This window comes from Colossoma macropomum, unplaced genomic scaffold (assembly GCF_904425465.1).
Source record: "Colossoma macropomum unplaced genomic scaffold, Colossoma_macropomum, whole genome shotgun sequence".
NCBI lineage: Eukaryota > Metazoa > Chordata > Actinopteri > Characiformes > Serrasalmidae > Colossoma > Colossoma macropomum.
This window is the reverse complement of record NW_023494791.1, coordinates 5,592,190-5,613,152: the sequence shown is the minus strand read 5'-3', so window position 1 is coordinate 5,613,152 and position 20,963 is coordinate 5,592,190. Positions and strand designations below refer to the sequence as shown.

Genomic DNA, 20,963 nt, shown 5'->3' with positions numbered 1-20,963 from the left:
TCATTTGGCTTTATCAGTTAACTGAAGTCAACTAAAGAGCTGGTCCATTTATTCAGAGTACAGAGGATTCATTCTTAAAATGATCCTCTAATAGGCCAGTAGTAGCTTAACCATTATCTTTGAAAAATTTAGTCAAGCTGAAAAAAAATATTTTTAGCGACCCAGATGCTACCAAATGTCAGCGATTAGGCCTCAGCAAGACCGAGATTGCCAGCACAACCCACGAAGCCAGCAAATGGTACTTTACTAAGCAGAGTTCTGAAGCTCTAACTGTAATTATTTAATCATTTAGTTGCAAAAATACAACTTTCTACTCTCAGTCAGAGACATTTGTGCACTAAATCTAATGGCTTCTTTGGACTGTCCTATTTTTGTAATTTATTTTTAAACAGATTTGCATTTGCTACTTTTATACCTTTAGAGAATTTGAGACATTTGTCGACACACGGCTCATTCACCACTGCTGTTTTCAGAAAACCTATCCATTTTTACATCCATATTCTATATCCATACCCTTTTTCTACATTAAAAATTGGTACTACCCTTTTTATCCTGTGCAAGTTCAGTGAGCCCAAAAAAGACTCTAATTAAGTTCGTCCTTGACAATCGTGCAAATCCTGTTCTGTATGCTATAGTTTTGTATTTAAGCTCCATTGAAAATGTTTTTAGACATTTTCCTAGAAAAGTTCTAAACATATTCTGATTAAAAAGAAAAACTGAATTGACTTCAGATGCAAAACAAAAGCTGTAAACAAAAGAACATCTCAGTTTTGCTTTGTTTCTATAATACACATCCATACTGATGTCAAGGACACTTATGCATCATTTGCTGCTTTTGTACCATAGTTGCATTGTCACTATCAAACATCCTCATAATAAGTAACTGTGTGGTATTTACAGTATGCTCATAAATATATAGATACTCTAGAAAATTTACTTTTGTCTGCCTTACGTTTTTTGCATGAGGAATAATGGAAACCCTATCAAGCATTCAGTCCATAAGCGCATGTCCATTTTAAAGCAGCTAAGTGGCCCGTGACACTTCTTTTTAATGGTACTTGCCCCTGTGCTGAGCCCTAATAGTTAAATTTTTACGTTTCACACATGCTCCTACCGATTTAATACTTAATTTAAATCTGCTTGTTCTTTCAAGTGGTTTCATCTCTAAACAAAAGGCTTTCGTCGCTGAACAGCTTGATAAATGTCAAGCGTTTCATCCTCCAAACATATGGTTCCGTTATTGGGTGTGAAAGCTTTTTTGCCTCACTGACTCTCCATTTGTTGATCAGAAGTCTGCTGGTCTTATCATTATAGTAGTCGCTTTGAGTGAATATCCCGAGCCTTTCCAGTAGTACCATTTAATACCATTGAAGCGATTGGTGTTCTGCCCTTGCTGATAGTATACGCCGTTGAGATTGGAAGGGCCACAGGCGTCGAACCACCAGCCTGTGAAGAACAAACAAAGAATCGTTCAGACCAAACATGTATTTACTAAACTTTAAGTCTTTTATTGTGGAGAACTTTGGCGTTTGCTTGTTGCAGTTTGAGGATTGTTACTCACAAACATTTGCTGAAAACTTTCTATCATGAAATCTGTAACTAAAAGTATGATTTTCAGCATTATCACAATCATTAAAATATATGGGAAATGTTTAAAAAGCAATAATACGGGTGGAAATAATGTCTAGAAGTTTGTGTGTGTGAAGAACCCTTTTAAAGTTTAAAGAACCTACTCAAGGTTAAAGAATAGAAGAACAGAAGGTAAATCGAGAACCATTTGGGAACCTTTATTTTTAAGAGTGTAATTGTGAAAGGCAGTCGGAATTGTTAAAATCTGAAAGCTCGCTATAGCTTTTCTCGCATCTCTGGCAGGAAACTTTTCAGTAGAAGTAGAATAGGTTGTCTCTCTCTCAACGTTCGACTAGTTACTAGGCTGAAGTCGCTTCTCATTCGCCGGCTTCTTGTTCGAATTTTCTGCTTCCTCTTTAAATGGTACCTGAGGTGACAGAATGTAACTGCTGCACCGTTTAAGGTGGAACGGGAAAATTCTAACAAGTAGCTGACTTCAGCTTTGCGACTTTTGGTTGACAGTTTCTTGTTGCAGGTTAAACGAATCAGGGAACCAGCTGGAGTGATTATAAATGCAAATAAGTCTATTCATCTCCAAATTATCAACGTTTGTCTTAAATGTTTCTATTTGCCTTTTCGTTAGCTACTAGCTAGGTGAGACAGCCTGTGTTGTTATGGTGACCAGCAGTCTGCAGGCCAACCTTCAGGGTTACAGGGTGAATTAGCATATATACATTAACGCCAGCTGTGGAGCCACAGCAAGGCAGTACAAGAGCCGCATGTTGCCAACCCCCTGGTCTAACAACATTAATAACTGATTAAGCCTTAATTCACTTAATAGGATGGTTAGGCAGGTCAAGAGTTTTCATTAGGAATTGTCAACACTCAACAACCGTGGATGGCACTAAGCAGCTGGCTGAGAATCTGAAAATGAAGCTAACTGATGTTTACAAATCAGGGGTTAGGCTATAAAAAGATTTTAAAAGGCTTCCAGTTCACAATTTTTGCTGTCCAAAGTATCTTTAAGCAATGACAATTAAAGGGAACTATGGAAGAAAATCAACTCTCAATCAAAACGCTCAAACAGAACTGCTGATATGCTGACCAGAAAGGCAAATTAAAACCTACTGACAGCAAAGGACCTGCAGGAAGGTTTAGCTGTCACAGGAGTTGTATTGCACCGTTCTACTGTGCAGCGAAGCTTGCACAAATATGATCTGCATGGAAGAGTGATCAGCAGGAAACGTTATCTGATCACAAAGTCAGTGTCTGAAGTAGGCAAAGCACATCCAGACAAACGAGGCGTTTTTTAAAACAAATGCTTTGGACTAATAAACTAAAAATGGAACTGTTTGGCCGCAATCATCATAAGTATGTTTGTGCAAAAAAGAGCAGTAATTGATGAAAGGAACACCTTGCCAACTGTTAAGCATGTGGATGGATCTCTCATGCTTTGGGGTCGTAGCCCTGTCATCTCAGATTAACATATCTGCCTAAAATGTCACGTTAAGCATTTTAGACCCGGTCATCTCTGACTCTTCCCCAAGGTTTTAGGATTCCCTCATGCCTGCTCCCAAGACCCAGCGCTCTGCAGTGCCTGACAGAAAGGCTGAGTTAGCAGTGGGCCGTGAACACGAGGCAGCGCGAGAATAACAGAGCGAAAGAGCGGAGAACCTCCACTCAAAGCTTTGTGAGTCTGCAGTTCCCAGACCATTAATGTCAGCTTTCACAGGGGCTCAATTCCCAAATGAGCTGATCAGTGATTAACTCCCAGCTAATTTTGCCTGAGAGTCGTGACCCAGACTCAAAAAATGCAAGGCGCCTTTCAACTTCTGTGCTGAGTTTTGGGGGAAGTGCCAAGTGCCAAAGTTCAGATTTTGAAGGAACCAGTGTGTTAAGCCTAGTAAGCCTAGTAAAGGCCAGATAGATTCATAGGTAGAGGTAGAGGTGGGTGAAATGACAGTGTTTACTGTTATCGTGATAAATTGTCACATTGCGTCACAATGTTTTCTGAGCATATCGTGGATCTTGTCAGTACTTGGACATGGACCAACTGCACATTTCATTACAAAGAGAGCATAATTAGTCCAGTTTAACTGGATTTAGACCAGTACATTTTGTGAAATGTTGAATAAAAGTCATTTATTCATAGTTTTTTAATTAAATGTGGCTTATTTTTGTCTTAGTAAACCTGAGAAAAATTAAATATTGTGCTGCGTATCGAGAAAACGTCTTGAAATTCGTAATATATTTTTGTCGCCCAACCCAAGATAGAGGCATATAAAATCAACCTAATTCTTACCTCCTGTGGTCAGTTGTGAGCACTTGCAAACACATTTGTCGTTGTCTGCATCCTTTGTGCTAAAATCACTTCCTGGCTGGGCAAGGCTACTGATTTTGCCTGCTGTTCCACTGTAGCCTTTAAGGTGTATCCTGTGTAATTGGAAATGCAGAAATACACAATGTCAGAAGGAAGTTCATAATTACTGTTACAGAAACGTGGAGGCGGGGGGGGCATTCAGCACAAACAGATTAAGATATTCATTCCTCCTTAAAGGCTTACTGATGCAAAAACATGCTTCGGGGTAAGAAAAAAGAAAAGAAAAGAATAAGGTCTCCGAAGCTTTGTCTGTGGATGAGCCAATCAGATTTTGTTTTTTTTTTAAGCCTGTCACGCCCTTTATGGGGTTAATATTACTGGGCCTTCAAAGGATGAAAGCCATTTCCTTTGTTGCAGTAAAGAAGTGAGGTGATGCATGAAATCAGCTTACAGACTTAGAACAACCAAGATATTCTCTTTCTGTCTCTTTTTTCTCTCTCTGTCTTTAGTTCCATCTATCACAAGCTTCAAAACAGACAACAGCAAATTCTTGCCTTTATCGTATCAACAAAGTATTAACAGTTAGCTAGTGCTGTCCTATTTAATAGTATTGTCATGTGGTCAGAAAGCTCCTGGATAATGGTGGTTGGCTGTTTGAGGGCAAGCAATAACAGAATGGAGACAGCTCTGGGCTGCTGTTGTCCTCTGTCTGTATCTCATAGGCCACAACCATTTCCAGATGCCAAAATATTTACTTTGGAACAGTGACAAATGTGTGCCACCTCTCGTGAGATTTCATGGCAGTGTGAGGTGGAATGAGCAATGTGTTTTATAAAAGTGGACTGTATATCATAGCTGTCCAAAATATTCACTTTGGAGGAGTGAAGGCAAAAATCTCCTTCACTTTTGATGTGAGTTCATGTAAAGAGATTTTATTCCAAGTAATTTGAAACTTTGGAGCGTTTCTATTGGTCTGTTTATCATGACATTGTCACACAATGTGAAGAGCATCTTCTATGTTCAAATGATAAGGTTTGATATGGTGATGATATATTCTCCCATTGGCATTTTATCATGACAATTAAGGGTTCATCCTTATTTCCTTCCGATACCGATACTTCCTCCTCAAGTATCTGCCGACAACTACTCAATAGGTGCCTCTAAATACTGATATTGATATAGTTTTGATTTTATTTTATTTTGATTTTGATTTTATTTTGGTGAAAAAGGTTCTATGTCACAAAAAACGTACAAAAAACTTACTAAGGATAACCTTTGTGTGCTCTTTGGCATGGTTTATCTTTAAATACTTAAATAACCCCTTACCAAGCCAAGGGCTCTCCAATGGGCCCAAAGTTTTATTACACACTTCTGTAACCTAAGAAAAGCCCCATTAGTTATAGTCCCTGTAGTTAATGAATAATAAGCCTTAGTAATAAGCCTGGAATGTTAAGGGGTTAAGTTTGATGTGTGGAAGTTATTGCTGGTTGTGTCGTCCCTCAAAATACTGGCGTTACTGATTTTCCAATGAGAATTTTTATCCCTGCTTGCTTCCAACTATATATCTCACAACATTTGCTTCAGTTAAGCTCTACTGGTGCAGAAATTGCTTCATGGCATCATTAATCTTTATTGCCGATTCTGATGCTGTATTTAAGTGTCGGTATCGGCTCTGGTACAGGTACGTTTTCAGTGTTGGTGCAAAACCTAATGACAACTAAAGATACTGAACAATAATTGGTGATGCTTTATTGAACTCTGCTACGTTACATTGACACAACTGTACTGATGTCATATGCTAATTTTTGCCATGACATGTTTATCGCATGGTTATGTCAATGTTATGTAGCAAAGTTGAGGTAACATGTTACTCAGTGTTTTGTTCACATCACTGACAAGAAGTCAGCTTCTGAATCAGTGCTAGATTTGGGCAAGGCCAGTTTCTTACCTGTAGTTTTGCTCTTCGTTGCTGAGGGAAAACTGGTCGTACTGAGAGAAGGCTGCATTCCCCTCCCAGTCCATAAGCTCTATTCGGAGAGTGTATTGATGTTCATTGGTCAACTTGGAGACATACTCATTCCCCAGCCAGTGTTCGGATGAAGGATCTCCAAATCCCTTTTGAAGAAAATGTTTTACAGATATGTGGCTTAAATAACATATTGCATCTTGCGAAGTATTTCATGTTGGCCATTAGCTTAAACACCATAGAATCTGATGCCTTGAAATGAGTGTCCTTAAATTTTCCTTTTGTGCTGAAGCCTCACCATTTTGTACTCTTTCCACGTCCGATGAAAGTCAACAAGGCCATTGAATCGCTTCTGCACTATTGTCCATCCACCTCCCTCTATTTCCATGTCACAGTATGCCTGGAAAATGGAAACAATATTAGTAGCATGTTTAAAAGCATTAACATCCTTTCTGCATGTCGAATGTGGCATGCCACTGCCCCCCACACACCCATTTAACAAGCTTCACTTTTTTAGAACAGTAAGATGTCTGTTAAAAGGCTGTTATATTGCCAGACTTAAATTACTGCCCATGAAAAGTATCTAAGGAGATGGCTCTGCCTGCTGAGGCATGTACAAAACTAACTTCATCCAAAGGGGCTGTAGCGTTCTCGGTGTGGAGTGAAATACATTCCTTAAAGTCACTGGACTTTTCCCCTCCTGATCCAATGTCAAGCATACCTGTGAACTAGCCTGTCCGTTGGTAGTGTCCGAAATAAGAAATAAGCTTTAAAATGTTTTCCTTACCTTTATTTGCTCCTTTGTATCAGGGATGGTTAGTGTGTAGACGCCACTTTCTTTGTTTCCCGACTTGAAGACTGCAGCACAGTCTCTGTACTGTAACGGAGTGTCCTGCATCATGGCCAGTTTGCCAGCTGGAAATAGAGAATGGAAGTTAAGACTTCTTAATTTGTTCAGTACATTCTCATATTTGGGCATACAGTCACACGCAAAGGTTTGGGCACCCTGGTCAAATTACATGTTTTATTAATATTCTAAGTGAAAATAAGTTAACACACCCTCTACCGAGAACACACCTCTGCACATTTTAATGCACAATTACTGTTTATTTGCTGAATTTGACATAGAACGAAAAGCAACATGAAATGTGACCTGTGCGAAAGTTATGGCACTCTTAATATTGTATGTTTTATCTTTTTCTACTATGTTAAATTTAGTAAATGCATAGAAATTATGCATTTTCAAGTAGAAAATCAGCAGAACATGTAATTTGACTGCAGTGTTCAGACTGTTGCATACAGCTGTATTATGTCAGTGTTTGCATACAGGACTGTGCAATAGTCAGTAATCTTGGCAGTAAATGTATTCGTGCTTGTAAAAACACCATATAACATTAGATTAATGCAAACAAACATGGATTCAGTAAAAGGTAGTTGAAATATGTAGTTAATATTTTAGGAGCTAGATCACGTGTGTCAGGCTCCAGACCTTATAGGCCAGAACACTGCAGACTTCAGCACGCTGCCTTATTAAACACACCTGATTCAGCTCATCAGCTAATCAGCAAGGGCTTCATGAACTGAATTCAGAGTGTTAGATGAGGGTAAATGCTGATCTCCATAGCACTTTGGTACGGAAGGTCCCCAGTTTAACATGCCTGAACTAGATGAAAGAACACAGGTTTGGTTGTAGATTTCTCTTTGATTCCCCCAGCCATCACATGGATTTGTTTAAATTTAACCCGGCGCTCCTGATTTAATTTTATGATGTATTGATTAGACAAACCAGGTATTGGGTGATAACTATAAATAATACAAGGCTGCTAGTGAGGAGAGGTTTGGAAATGGTTGGACGAGACATTGACATACAAAAATCACTACTTACTGTATTTTTGTTATTTTATATTTAATGTTTTTCTGAGCAGATAAACGCTTACTGCCAAAATAAACAGCCTTTTATTTATAATTTTCTTAGGTGCATAGTACTGTATGCTTTTTTGAGCATTGTGTTGGATCTGTTTGGCTGTTGTAGTTTACCTTTTATGCTTTTGGATCCTTTAGATCTACATTACGTAACATTGAGTGTACACTTCCCAAACATTTAAACAGGTGGAACAGCATAATATTGTTCTGGAGCTGTGTTTTTCTCCCTATTCCCATGTGTGATGGTTGGCTGTGATGCTGACGCAGTCACTTACGGGTGGGAACAGACATGGTGTGGATGAAGCTGTTGACCCTCTCTATCAGCTGCTGCTGCTCCTGCTGCATGGCCGAAGCGCTCAGCAGTTGTTGCTCGAGCTCCTTGATGACGTTGGTCTGCTTTTCCACCAGCAGCTTAAGCTGCTCTTTCTCCTCCTGGAGGCTCGATAACTCTGCCTGCCTCTGCGTCTCCATCTCCTCTATGCGCTTCTCCAGGAAGCTGGAAGAGCAAAAAGAGTAGTCAGTTTAGAAACCCTAACAGTGCTTTGCATTGTATGCGCTAAATCTAAATGTAACAGTCCCAGTAACTTGGGCATAATATGTAGTATTGGGCTCATTGGAAGACTATAAGACATCAAGTTTTAATCATGAAGTTCAAGTCCAAAATGTGTGAAATGGACTGTATTTTGGTAGTCCGTGTCTGCTATGGCAAGATATAGGAATATATAACTATTCTGAATAAATTAAAATGGATTTCCACTGATTTTTTTTCAAATGTTCTGCATAATTCAGTAGGAGAGATGTAAACAAAGTCATTCACTCAGATTTCTTTATAGGAATCAGTGGGTTGAGATGCCTATAATGCAAATATAGCCATTTTATTTACTTTCCAAAACCACCAGTGCACCAACACGTCTTCTGAGTTTTTATATGTTATGTTGAAATATGTTAAAATAGTGGTAACTCTGGAAAAAAAAATCTTTTTTGAGGGGACTGTTTTGCCTTTGAACACACTGCATGTACCTCTTCACCATGAATGGCTTTAAAAAATATGCTTTAGGCCGAAACCTTCTCTCAGAACTATCCAATGTCTCAGGCATTCATAACCATTTCATGTAATAACTTTGTTTGAGGGAGATATTTTAGGGGCATTGAACTCTTCAGGCGCCTGGTTCCTATCACCACCACTGTGAACAGTTCTTACTCCAAGATTCTCTGGAACGGAGCCTTTTTCACCAAACCACTCTGAATGACATTGTTTACATCTTTACTTGTTAATTATGCAGACATATTTACAAATATGTGGAATTCTCTTTAATGTAGAGTACATTTACATATATTTAAAACAGAAACTCACCTATTTTTTTCATTCAGCTTGTCTATTTGATTGGTCTGCAAGAGAATCTCTTTTTCCAGTTTGTACGTGGAGATCGAATTCTCAAGGAGCTGACGTTCGAGCCGAGTTGTTTGGTTTATAACCTAAAGATGAAAAAGACATACAGCGTTTCCCACAGAAAGTATTTCAGATAAGCACAAGCTTTAATTGTAACAGCCTTGAAGAGATGTGCTATTAAGTGAACTATTTGGCAGAGCCTGAACTCCTGAAAGCTTACATAATTAAGGTCATGAGATCTGTAGGGATTTAATTTTTTGTTTTCACTTCGTTTTCACTCAGTTCAGTATGACAGTATGTCTTGAAGGTGTTCACGTTGTGGAAGATGGCTTGCTTACATAAAGCGTCAGGCCTTCTCAGTTGCAAAAATATATGAGCCACTGTTATGTAATGAATTCTGACAATTGCACTTTTTCCCCAGAATAATCTGTTTCAGGGCAGATTCTACTGCTGACTGTAAGGCTCCTGAATAGGCTGTGGTTCATAACTCATACCAGTGTATAGGATAACATGGCTTTTGCTGGTTACAGGCCATGTGATGACCATTTACATAAGATGAGGCATTGTGTGCCATGTGAGCTGGGATGTGTGAAAGACCTTAATTGTGGGAAGGGGATGTTCACACATCACTTGGTGTCAAAGCACAGGGCATCCTAGCATTTGATGAGTGGAAAAAATCTGTTTTCACCACAGGAAAAAACAGGACAATCAAATTCCAATAAAGGAAAGAAACAGGGCAGGGGATGTTGGGGCTACTGTGACTGAAAGGGGGTCTGCACATGGGCCTCATTAATGAACTCTTAGGCTGGGTTGTCCTTTCTGGTTTAACTGTTAAAGGAAGTGGACTCAGCAAAAAAGCCAATGCATTTTCTATGGAGCATCTGTCTGTGGAGAACCATGGGGCCATTATGATGCTCTTTCCAAATCAATTCAGTGACTATTCTGTAGCAAACAATTGAGCGTATCATGACCTCTCAGACTTGATTCAGTTTGATTCAATTATTTTGTACAATTCAGGATTTTTTTAATACAATGAATACACATACATGACTGGAGTAACTATAGCGCAAAGGTGTTTTTGCCCGACAAAATTAGCACATACTTAGTAAATATTATTATAATCTGTTATAATCAATGCATATGATTGTATCATATTAATGATAACAGCAGGAAAGAGAAATGTTTTTTTTTTTTTTCCTCGTCAAAAAGTCACGATTGTCCAAAAGGAAGAAAGCTAATGGATGTTTTTTACTGGATTTGTCCAGTTCACTGAGTGAGTGTGGACAATTTGACGGTACTTATTGTTATCCTGATAAATTTTGTCACAGTTGTCTTAGCATGTAGTTCATATGTTTCTGTGTTCTTGAAAAACACTGATCAACTAAATGTTTAATTACAAAAAGAGAGCATAATTAGCTCGGTTTAATTGTTACATATGACTTACATTTTCGACTGGATGAGTATTCATTTGTTACATTGGTAATTGGTTCTCTTTTCAGCATTCAGATTTTCACGCTATGTGGCTGGTATTCCATGGAGGCACGACAAGTTTGTCGGATCATCTCAAATATGTAAGCATAGCAGTATTTGTATGAGTATCCGAGCACTGGTGGGGTTGATGCTAACTAAAACCAGAGTGCTCAGAGCCTTAGAACTGTTTGAATGGTGAATTCTGGCAGTGCTAAAACAGGAGAACACCAGCGAACACCGGCAAACGAGTCTCACACGGGGTGAAGTTGACTTCAGCCGCTGTAGCCAGCATCTCTTTAGGTCAGCAGTTCTCAAACATTTTTAGCCTAAGGCCCCACTTGTGAAGAGTAGCTATTTCAGCCCTTTGCCCTCTGCCCCAGTCATTACTTTCACTTAACGAAAACTTGTTTAGTGGGGGCGATGTGGCCATAAATTGTGATTAATTAACACGTATTTCATAGTATTTAAACAAGTACCACGTTTTACAATATACACTAGACATACAACTTCTGAGATGTATAACTTCAGCCCCCGTAGTATTCCCTGCAGTCCCCCAGTTTGAGAACCGCTGCTTTTAGGCTACGGACAAATAGCGGCATGACTGAACTCAACCTGCCTATGACTAAGCTCATCTCAGCCTGGGTGTTGCCTTTCGTGCTTTGCTGCTTTCCATGATTTAAAAAAAGGTGAACTAGCCAAACAAAATAATTAAATTAAAAAAAAAATAAAATAAAACTGCTCTTGAACTCGAAGACAAACGACTCATAAATGATGGATCTTAAAGTGTTAGAAGTGATCCATAAAAGCTGAAGCGTAAATGTCACTGGGCCTCATTCTCCAATATATCCAATATAAATTTGTTCCTAAGATCCTAAGAAAAAGTTTGTCAGATTCATGTCGTGTTCTTAAATCACAGAACTGTTCACACCTTTGTGCTCTTTAGTGTGAGTAGATTCTGTTCTTACCTAAGAACAAATCCCAAATAAGAAAAACATTTGTGAATGTCAGAATCTTTGAGAAAACTGTGTAAGTGGGTTTAAAGAAGAAATTTCTTCTTATGGTTGGTGAATGAGGCCCATTGTTTCTAAAGGTTCATATGAGAACAGGTATATGAGTACTTGTTCGGAAGTACTAACCAGTGTTCAAAGCCTGTAATATGCTGTTGGTATTATGCACTGTAATATGCTGTTGGTATTATGCACTAGTTTTGCCTTAATCAAACCTCAGAGAAACTAAAAACGATGATACACATTGAGTTTTCACATGTCTTGTGATATATTTACCAGATCGGCCACCCCTTTACTAAGGAGAAAGGAATTGTGAAATGCTCCCAGAAGTCCTAACCTCAAGTTCAGAACAGTTCAGCGTTATGAATGAGATTAGGGTGAGGACAGACATAAGTAAACACAGCTTGCATGTACATGTATACGGGACGCTCACCTGCACTTCGACGCTAGTAAGCTTTCGTGCATGTTCTGCCGTCTGAGTCAGGAAGCTGGTGCCGATCTCAATCATGGTAGCTGTGTGATTGTGCACAGCGTCATGCTGAATTTGGGCCATGTCTTGTCTCAGGTTCTCCTGGATGTAGTTCTCCAGCTGTGGAAGGGATCAGAGGCAGGGTGTGTGGTCAGATGCAATAAGCCAGCTGTGGACGTGCCGAGATGGGAGAGCTGTTACTCCTCTCTGGCTTAACATGATCTGTTGTGATGAGTCTTATTAACCCTCTCTTTGTTCTGCCTAATGCGAATGATACCCTGTTATTGTGTTTAGTTGTAGAACTGTAGTTTTGCAGATGGACTGAGGTCATCGGGGAGGATATTTAAAGAATCAAGAACGTATATAGAAAATACACTCACTATAAGACATCTGGCGAGAACATACAAAGACAATGTTATCATCGCTGCTAATGATTCTCTTTTACCAGCTGTGGTCACTTCCCTGATTTACAAAGAGAAGATTTTATATACATACAGGCGTGTGCAAAGGTTTTGGCACCCCTAGTCAGATGACACGTTTTGTTTATTTTCTAAGTGAAAATAAGTTAACACTTCCTGTACAGACAACATGCTTCTGAACATTTTAATGCATAATTATTGTTTATTTATTTGCTTAATTTAATACATTGGGGGGAAAAAAAAGGAACACATAGTATATGGCCTGTTTATACGGAGCCCCACTGGTGACATCCTGTATAAATAAAAATAATGCGTGGCCACATCTTGTTAGCACGTGGAAACGAGATCCTAATGCGTGACAACGACTTAGTAAGGTGTGGGAATGAGATAATTAAGTTGTGGTCACCACTTAGTAAGGCGTAGGAATGAGATCATGCCTTACTAAGCCGTGGCCATGCATTAGGATCTCATTCCCACTCCTTACTAATTTGTGACCACGCATTAGGATCTCATTCCCATGTCTTATTAAGTCGTGGCTGCAACTTAATTATCTTGCCATGCATTATTTTTATTCATACAGGATGTCACAGCGGCGCTCCGTATGTTCAGAAGTTATGAACGCAGCGTTTAATATGTTTTAATGTTCGCAGTTCCTTCACGAAATTATAGTTCCTTAACGAGCAGCTTGTTGCTACGTCGGAGTAACGAACTCCGCTCACTCGCTGCTCAGCCAGCAGTTCGTTCTCCAGCTCCTTGTTTTGTTCTAGCCAGTCTGTAAAGCATCTTACAGCCCATTTAGTTTGGCGAATGGTATTGGGTTCATTTCTGGCTGATTCCAGGTTGTTTAGCTGTTCTTCTGTCACAGCTGCCGACTGAAAAGCTGCTCAGTGGTGATGACAGTTTGGGAATTTAGTGTCGTCTCATCTTCAGAGTCTGACCAAATCGGCTGTCGGTCAAATGTGATCTTAAAAGTGTCCATTTTCTGTTTGTGGCAAAGTAAGAAGTAAAAATGGTGTGAAAAAATGGTGTGAGCATCTCCTACAGCTGTCAAAGTTGTTGCTTAGCAGCGGCGTCTCAGTGGAGTGATAGTGTTTGTGAAAAAAGAACACTTCTTAACCAATCAGCTTGCGCGGCCGGAACTAACTGTTGTATAATTCCCTGTAAAGGACGTGTTAACTTATGTTCACAACATGTCATTTGAATTGCGGTGCATACAACTATATTCTATCTAACGCTGCTCTCAGAGAAGGTTACCTTTGTTTGTAGATCATGGCTTTTTTCCCCTTCCTTTGAGCACTCAAGTCTGGATGTCCCGAATTGTATTTTCATGATTAAAGGATAGTATTAATGAGTTTTAAGCATGCAGACTGGGCTGGTTCAGAATAAGACTCATTGAAGGCTGTGCCAGGTTTGTTCTGGTCCAAAGAGCTTTTAATATACTGCAGGGTAAATTAATTTTCAGAGCTCATTGAGAAGTGGTAATTGGATCTTGTCATAAAAGGGTCATAACCCCTTTCAAACCGACCCAAAAGACTAAATGTATCTTGACTTTCAGTATGCATAATAATCTCAGCTTTACAGAAATATGTGCTCTTGGCAGACACTTCGTTCCTTTCTGGCTGATGGAGATCTAATGTCCTTTGGTTTGTTGAGGCCTTTAATATAAACTTCATAAGCTGTCACTATGTGCACAGGTGGTCTTGTTATCATAAGTGTCTCAGACAGTTAGCTTGTGGTTAACCATAAATATTCCAAGTATTGCCGGACAGATTTTGGGTGACCTAAACTTCGGAGCGGAAATAGACTCCCATCTCATGTATGTTATCATAACAGCTCATGATAAGAGCTGTCATTTTTTCTTTTTTTATATTAAGCGCACAGTAACTGGGATTCTTTAAACAAATCATGAAACCCACTGAGAGGTTTAAATCTGCCTACTTACTGCTGAAGCTTTGTACTGTTTTGAGTGAGCTGCTTAATTTAGCACTTTTTAAACCAATATAAATAATCATTGAATGAATGGAAGCTTGGATTCAGTGCAGTGCTTTTAAAGGAGTCTTGGAACTGTAATCAGTCTAGATTAATATCTACAGTAAGCTAGAGCTCTGTTAAAGTTGTAGCTTTCCCTTCTTTTTCCACTTAAACACTTGCCCTGTAAAAACAGTAGAATCTTTATCTCAGGATAATTTGTTGTGCTTATAATTTTTTGCTTAAAGGACTCATTTAGTGGAAAACCAAATTTTCCTCAAACATTGTTACATTACAATCGAAATATGCCATTCATTCTCAACCTAAGCTGCAAAAAACAACCTGTTTTGAAATCAGTTTTGTGATGTCACAAAAATCAACACATTTATATAAAAATGCGTACAGCACTTTAGCCCCGCCCATTCTTGTTGAAGTTATATGGAGTGTTTCTGCTCATACCGAATTCTGAATGAAGCACTATAAAGGGCAGCCAATTAAAACAGAGATAATTTACATGCAGTCATATGCAAAAATTTGGGTGCCCCAGGTCAGATTATGTTTTGTTGATTTTACACATCCTCTACAGAGAACATACTTCTGATCATTTTAATGCACAGTTACTGTTCATTTATTGAATTTAACAGATTGAGGGAAGAAGTAAAACTATCTGTCTAACTATCTATATCATAATCTATGGCCTGTGCAGTTTGTCATATTTTATATTTTGTGTTTTAATTTTTTGTCCAATTTTTAATCATTTGAGAAATATGTCTAAAGTTCAGCCTTTTCTATTTAAGAGCGATGCAGAGAAGCTTGTTCATGCATTTGTTGCGGGCAGAGTTGATCACTGTAATGATCTTCTTACTGGCCTCCCTAAGAAAACAATACATCCCTTACAACTCGTACAAAATGCGACAGCACGCATTTAATTCTACATGATAAATTGAAAATTGAAGCTGAGGCTGGAAAATAGTCATGAAAAAACAAAATACAAGAAAAATGTAGGATGTAGGCCTGTTTCTGTTTGAACAGTCAGACTGACAACTGGGCATTGTGTTTATCCCTCTCTTCATTTGAATAATAAATCACATCTATTAAAAAAGGCACTTCATATTAGCGCTTCCTAAGTCGTACAATTAAACTCGTCAAAACAAATTCACTAAGCTGCACCAAACATCACAGCTGTAAGCCCCGTGTTCAGCCCTCATCTAGTCCTCGTGCTCTCTTTCCTGTTGAGTTCCTGAACAGCAGACATGTCAGCACTCAAACAAACAGGATGGACACGATGAGTGACGAGTTGCATCCTCAGTGAAAACATTTCTATAACGTGACAAGGGGAAAAACATCAGAGTGGCCTTCGGCATCTACTGTTGTTTGCTCCGTTCATCTTAATGCCCTCGAAGTCCGGAAGCCAGGCGTTCTACTGCAGCGGTCGGGATATATTTAACTCGTTAATGAAAAAGGCGACAGCTTCGGTAATCAGTGCTAATTTTGTTTGTCTTCCTCTCAGGACTTCCATCCTCGCCTGTTTTGTGGAACGCAAAACACACGTGGAGGGTGTCATCGGAACTGTGACCAGGACGTTCCATTGATGACTTACGATCTTATCAGTTGTTTACTCTATTTGCGCCCCTAAGGGTTCCTCTAGGAAAGGCTGTTTGCTCGCTCCATTCACACGAAAGCAAGACCACGAGCCGACACACCGCTTTAGCGTCAAGCCAACGAAATGCGCCTTGGCTGCTAATGAATCAAATATGCCAACTGTGGCGTGACCTCACAGCCAGATGAGGTCCAATGCTTTCCTCTGACCTTGACTTGCCGACCTCGAAAGTGCCGCTTAGAGGAAGAGCCTTTCCTCTGAGTTTACAGATACTGCCGGTATACTGTCAGACCATTACAGTCAAAGAGGAAACTATGCCATAAAATCTGTTTACGCTGTTTTTCACACATCGTGAACTTTACATAGTAGTCTTACGCAAGCATGTAATACCAGCATTCGAGGTGAAATCAATCGGTTTAGTTAATTTACCTAAATATTTTAAAGCATAAGTTTTCAGCATACATTTCCAGGCATCCGAACCTGCTTTCCAGTAGCTACGTTTGGGAAAACATCTGTGATAATGCACCTGATTGAAGGTGTATTATCAGTACAGCAGAACTAAACATCAAAAATTTTCTTCTTTCTTCTTTTCTAAGTTCACCAGACTGTCGCTATGCTCTCCATGAAGATGAAATATTTCAAAGTCTTCCGTTTTGGCTATTGCATGCGCACCAGAAATGGCAGTCTGCATGCCTGACAAGTACAAGGTGCAAAGTTCAGCCCTTATAAATAAATAAATGAATGAATAAAGTACTGCTGGCTTATTTAACTAAAATGAGTTGAACTTGAAAGCATCTCTTGTAGCTTTGGCGTCAGGAGCTCTCAAAAGAAAGGGCTCGTTCTGTGGGCTCTGTTACATACAGGCTGTTCCACTTGTCACAGGCAGTTTTTTGGTACAACTCAGATGTAGAAAAGTACAGGTTTAAGTGCACAAACATCTGATATGGGTGTAGTTCCAAGACATCTGTCTGCACTGTTTGAGGGTTTATTTGTAGCCCCGTAGTCTTTATTAGGCAGTCGTCTGCGAAAAGTTTAAACAGCCCTGGTGAAATTGCATGTTTTTAACACATCCTGTACAAAGAATAAACTTAAATATGCCATTCGTCTGCAAATTTTAGTGCACAATTTCTATGTATTTGCTGGGTTTAACAGAAACTAAAATTAAATAAGCAGTATAAAATGTGCCAGAACTTTTCCAGTATGTTAAATTTGGCAACAGTAACTGTGCATTAACATGTGTTCTCTGTAGACGATATGAGATTTCTCATCATATCCATGTTCTATTGCTGTCAATTAGTAGGAAAATCTTTCTGTGAAGTTCCTAATAAGCAGATTAGATTGGGTTACAGAAAATTGAGAAATTAATTCAGTTTTAAAACTTGTTTAGCACAAATTAAACCACACTTAAGTGCTATGGATAATACCACATGCAATATAAGTGGCTACTTTTCAGATGCTGTATTTTGGTTTTTATGGATGCAACAGTTTAGAGCATCTCTTATTTACATGTGCATTACATTAAGCTTAATTTACTCCAAGTAGAAATTGGCTTGAACCCACAGAAAGAAATCAAGGTAATGCTGAATCTCACCAGACAGTTTGTTAACAATTAAAGTGAGTGTAGAGAGTGTAATGTATAAGCAACTTATTGTTTTGAGTCATAAGTGTGACTCAAATGAAAGCTATGAAAAGGGGTAAAAAGAAGTGTCCAGCCAGGAGGTTTACATGCACCTGTTCTGCTCACATATAAGGCCCATTTAACCGTCTGTGGATGTATGGATGCTTGCCCTGAACTCTCCTCCTCTACTTCACATAGGTAACCTCCCTATTATAAATGTAGTATAAATTAACATGCTAGGAAAACTTCTAAACATGTTATTCGTTTTCCTGGAATTTTGCACTTGTCATAAATTAACGTTAGGCATCTTCATCTTCCAGTGCTGTCTTACAAGCCGTTGAAAGAGTTGACGTTTAGTCGTGAAAATATATGCGTTCGCTTCCTTCCTGGTATTAAGAAGCCACAATGAACTGCGATGGCATTGCTCCAACATTGGTCCAGGAAACACACTAAACGTTTGTTTTTTTGGCTTCTGAAAGTTTTGCCGTCACTCCGCAGGTGCAGCCCGCTGCCCTGCCTTGGAGTTTTTAAGCTTTAAGGCCCTCTGTAGTGAACTAACCTGATGATAACAAGCAGTAAAACAACAGCTTTTAATTATATCTGCAGTACTTGTAGATAAATTTGGTTGAACCTATAGAAAGAAACAAATCAGAGCTATGAAAACCTCCATGAATGCAGAAAATAAGTATCCAGGAAGGTGTCGCAATGCGCAAAAGCACGTCTTCTTCTTCAACAATGAATGAGAATAAGTGAGATTTTACCTTGAGCAGCCATTGTGTGTTGTTCTCCATGATGCTCTCGAGCTGCTCCAGCCTCTGGACCGACTGCTCGTAATCAGCTGGGTCGTCCCTCTGCGCCAGGTTGCTGTAGCTGCTGGGTGGACAGTTCTCTGGCTCCGGCAGAAGAAAGGTGTAGCTGCATGGTCCGTTCTGAATCTGATACTGCTTCTTGCCTATTGAGAACCCTTCTCCCAGGATGAAGCAGAAGCTCAAGACGAGAACTCCAGCTCTCAGCATTTTGTGCCTAAAGGTTCAGCTTTTTCTTGCTTGAGACGTCCAAGAATTGCTTGAGAATTGTCTTCCAGTGGTCTCGTGTCAGAACTTCAGAGCTTCTGCTAACTCTTGAACTGCATCTGCGTGGGTGTCCCTGTGCAGGATTGTCTTCTCGCTGTGCGTGAGCTTCATTTATAACTCTGGCAAAAGCAGGAGGTGGAGACAAATGTCAGCGTGTAGTAACAGAGCGTCACTTGGCAGGTCCCCACTCCCAGCATGTGTTCTCCCCGTCACCGGTCTCCCACACTCTGCTCTTGTCTGCGGCACTGTGCTCCTGCGGCCGGGGAGCGAGGGCAAAGCCCCTCCCACCACCCGACACCCTTGGCTGAGCCGAGCAGCTTGAGGAGATTCTTAGCCAGGACAGAAGCAGGAGGGCACTAATTAAACACTTCCCGCTGGATGCTCCTTCTGCTTCCAGAGAAAGCCCAAACAGTTGGGGTCAGGCTGGTGGAAGAGGACAGGACAACAATGGCAGTATTTGTGTTTTTCTTCGAGACTGCGACTCCAAAAAAGCCCTTCAGGATGCAGCTGTGTTGCTCAAGCAAATTCAGCTTCAGCACTGACCATGTTAACCCATAACAGGATTGTAAGCCCCTCAGATCCTAAGTGAAGGGATATTTGAGATGTTTGAGAAGTTTGAGTTGTCGCTCACGTCATATTGATGTTTTTTAAGCACTCTCAAAAAGCATTAGCTTCCATTTCCCATCCTGAGAGGGTTGTCTGGAATTTGTTTCAAGAGAAGAGCTGAAAAGCAGTGTGTTTATAAAAGGGGACAACTTTCTGGCTTTCATTCAGGAATCATTTATAAAGTCCTTCTCATGTCATCTTAATAAGATTCCTCATCTCTATTAATGCATCAGCTAAAAATATTCATCTGAAGTTCACATAGCTGGTATCACGGTCATACATGCTCATTCCTTTTCTGTGTTATGGCAAATTAAGTAAAAATAGCCCATATGAGCAGCTCGTAATTACCAACAACTCAACACGTTTGTACTCAAGCGAAAGTGCAGTACTGTGCGGAAGTCAGAGACCACCCTTTATTTATTTAGTTTCAGTCAAAACAGCCATTAAGTACAAGTTATTCGTTTTTCAGTGTGATTGAAAAAGCAAAAAACATACAGAAGCCTCAACAACCAAATATAATTACATTTTTTCAGTATTGAGTGTGTCCACACTTTATTCCAGGGTCCACTCTTTTCAGGAGACTCACTTTCAGTTTTTCAAAGAAATCTACAGCCACACCTCCAAAGTTCAGTCTTAGAAGCTGGTTGATCATTTTCTGAAGTAATCAAACACATTCAGTGGTGTTGAGGTCTGGACTCTGGGGTGGTCAGTCCGTTGTCCAGCTTCTTTGTTTGGTGTGTCCGTCTCCTTTTCTCAGTGAGGTTCTTCTTGACAGCTACACATCCTTTCAGACCCATAGCGCTGAGTCGTCTTCTCACAGGATGGACAGAAACACCTGTGGATGTTTTCAGATCTGAAGCAGCTTGATTTTCTCCTCTCTCTCAAAGATGAAAGCTTTAAGTGCTGTTTATCTGATGGGGGCAGTTTTGGTATCTACCAGGTCTTCCAGGTGGTTGTTAGGAGCCCCATTTTCTCTGTAGCTCTATCATTTTTTGACATCCAGTTTTGGAAACTTTTGTTTTTTCATGTATTTTCATTTGACTGTCTCCTTTCTTTTGCAGTTTTATATCTAATCTTCTCAGAAACATCTCTTTAAAATGGATAACGTACTTGCTAGCCGTTTTGACAGGTTTGGTCTCTGACTTTTCCTCAGATGCTCACCTTTTTGGACTTACTTTTTCATGTTAACAGATACCTGATGATGTTGACAGATGAATTTATGTGTTTTGGCACTTTTGCCATTGAAGAGTGGTAAAAAATGGCCAGATATTATCCAAAACTTCACGGCTCTGATTAAGCTTGCCTTTTTGAATCTGAACTTTAAAGCACAAATTACATTAAAGCTCATATTTATCAAGGCTGAATTTAGCTTGTTCAGTCTGCAAAGAATTAACTTTTATCTTGAAGATTGAAAACGTGCATAAAGAACAGATGAAAGAAACAACTACGTCAAACTCTCTGGGAGTCCATCTAAAACATTACACTTGCTGATTATGGATTAAAATGTATTTTCATCGGCTCCGTTTAAAGGTTTCAGTATCAGATTTTTTGACAAGCTTATATTT

General features: G+C 39.5%; 2 protein-coding genes across 2 annotated transcripts in view; one reads left to right on the top strand and one right to left on the bottom strand.

Moving 5' to 3' along the window:
* Positions 1-20,963, top strand: part of mcph1 (microcephalin 1) — a 57,652-nt gene that overhangs the window by 26,360 nt on the left and 10,329 nt on the right. The window lies entirely within an intron of this gene.
* angpt2a (angiopoietin 2a) lies at positions 123-19,017 on the bottom strand. Its single transcript, XM_036573711.1, has 9 exons — positions 18,481-19,017; positions 12,079-12,234; positions 9,133-9,254; positions 8,054-8,274; positions 6,643-6,770; positions 6,154-6,255; positions 5,838-6,004; positions 3,872-4,002; positions 123-1,446 (listed from the first exon to the last, which is right to left on the bottom strand). The coding sequence occupies exons 1-9, from the start codon at positions 18,733-18,735 to the stop codon at positions 1,286-1,288; spliced, it is 1,443 nt and encodes a 480-aa protein (XP_036429604.1). The 5' UTR covers positions 18,736-19,017; the 3' UTR covers positions 123-1,285.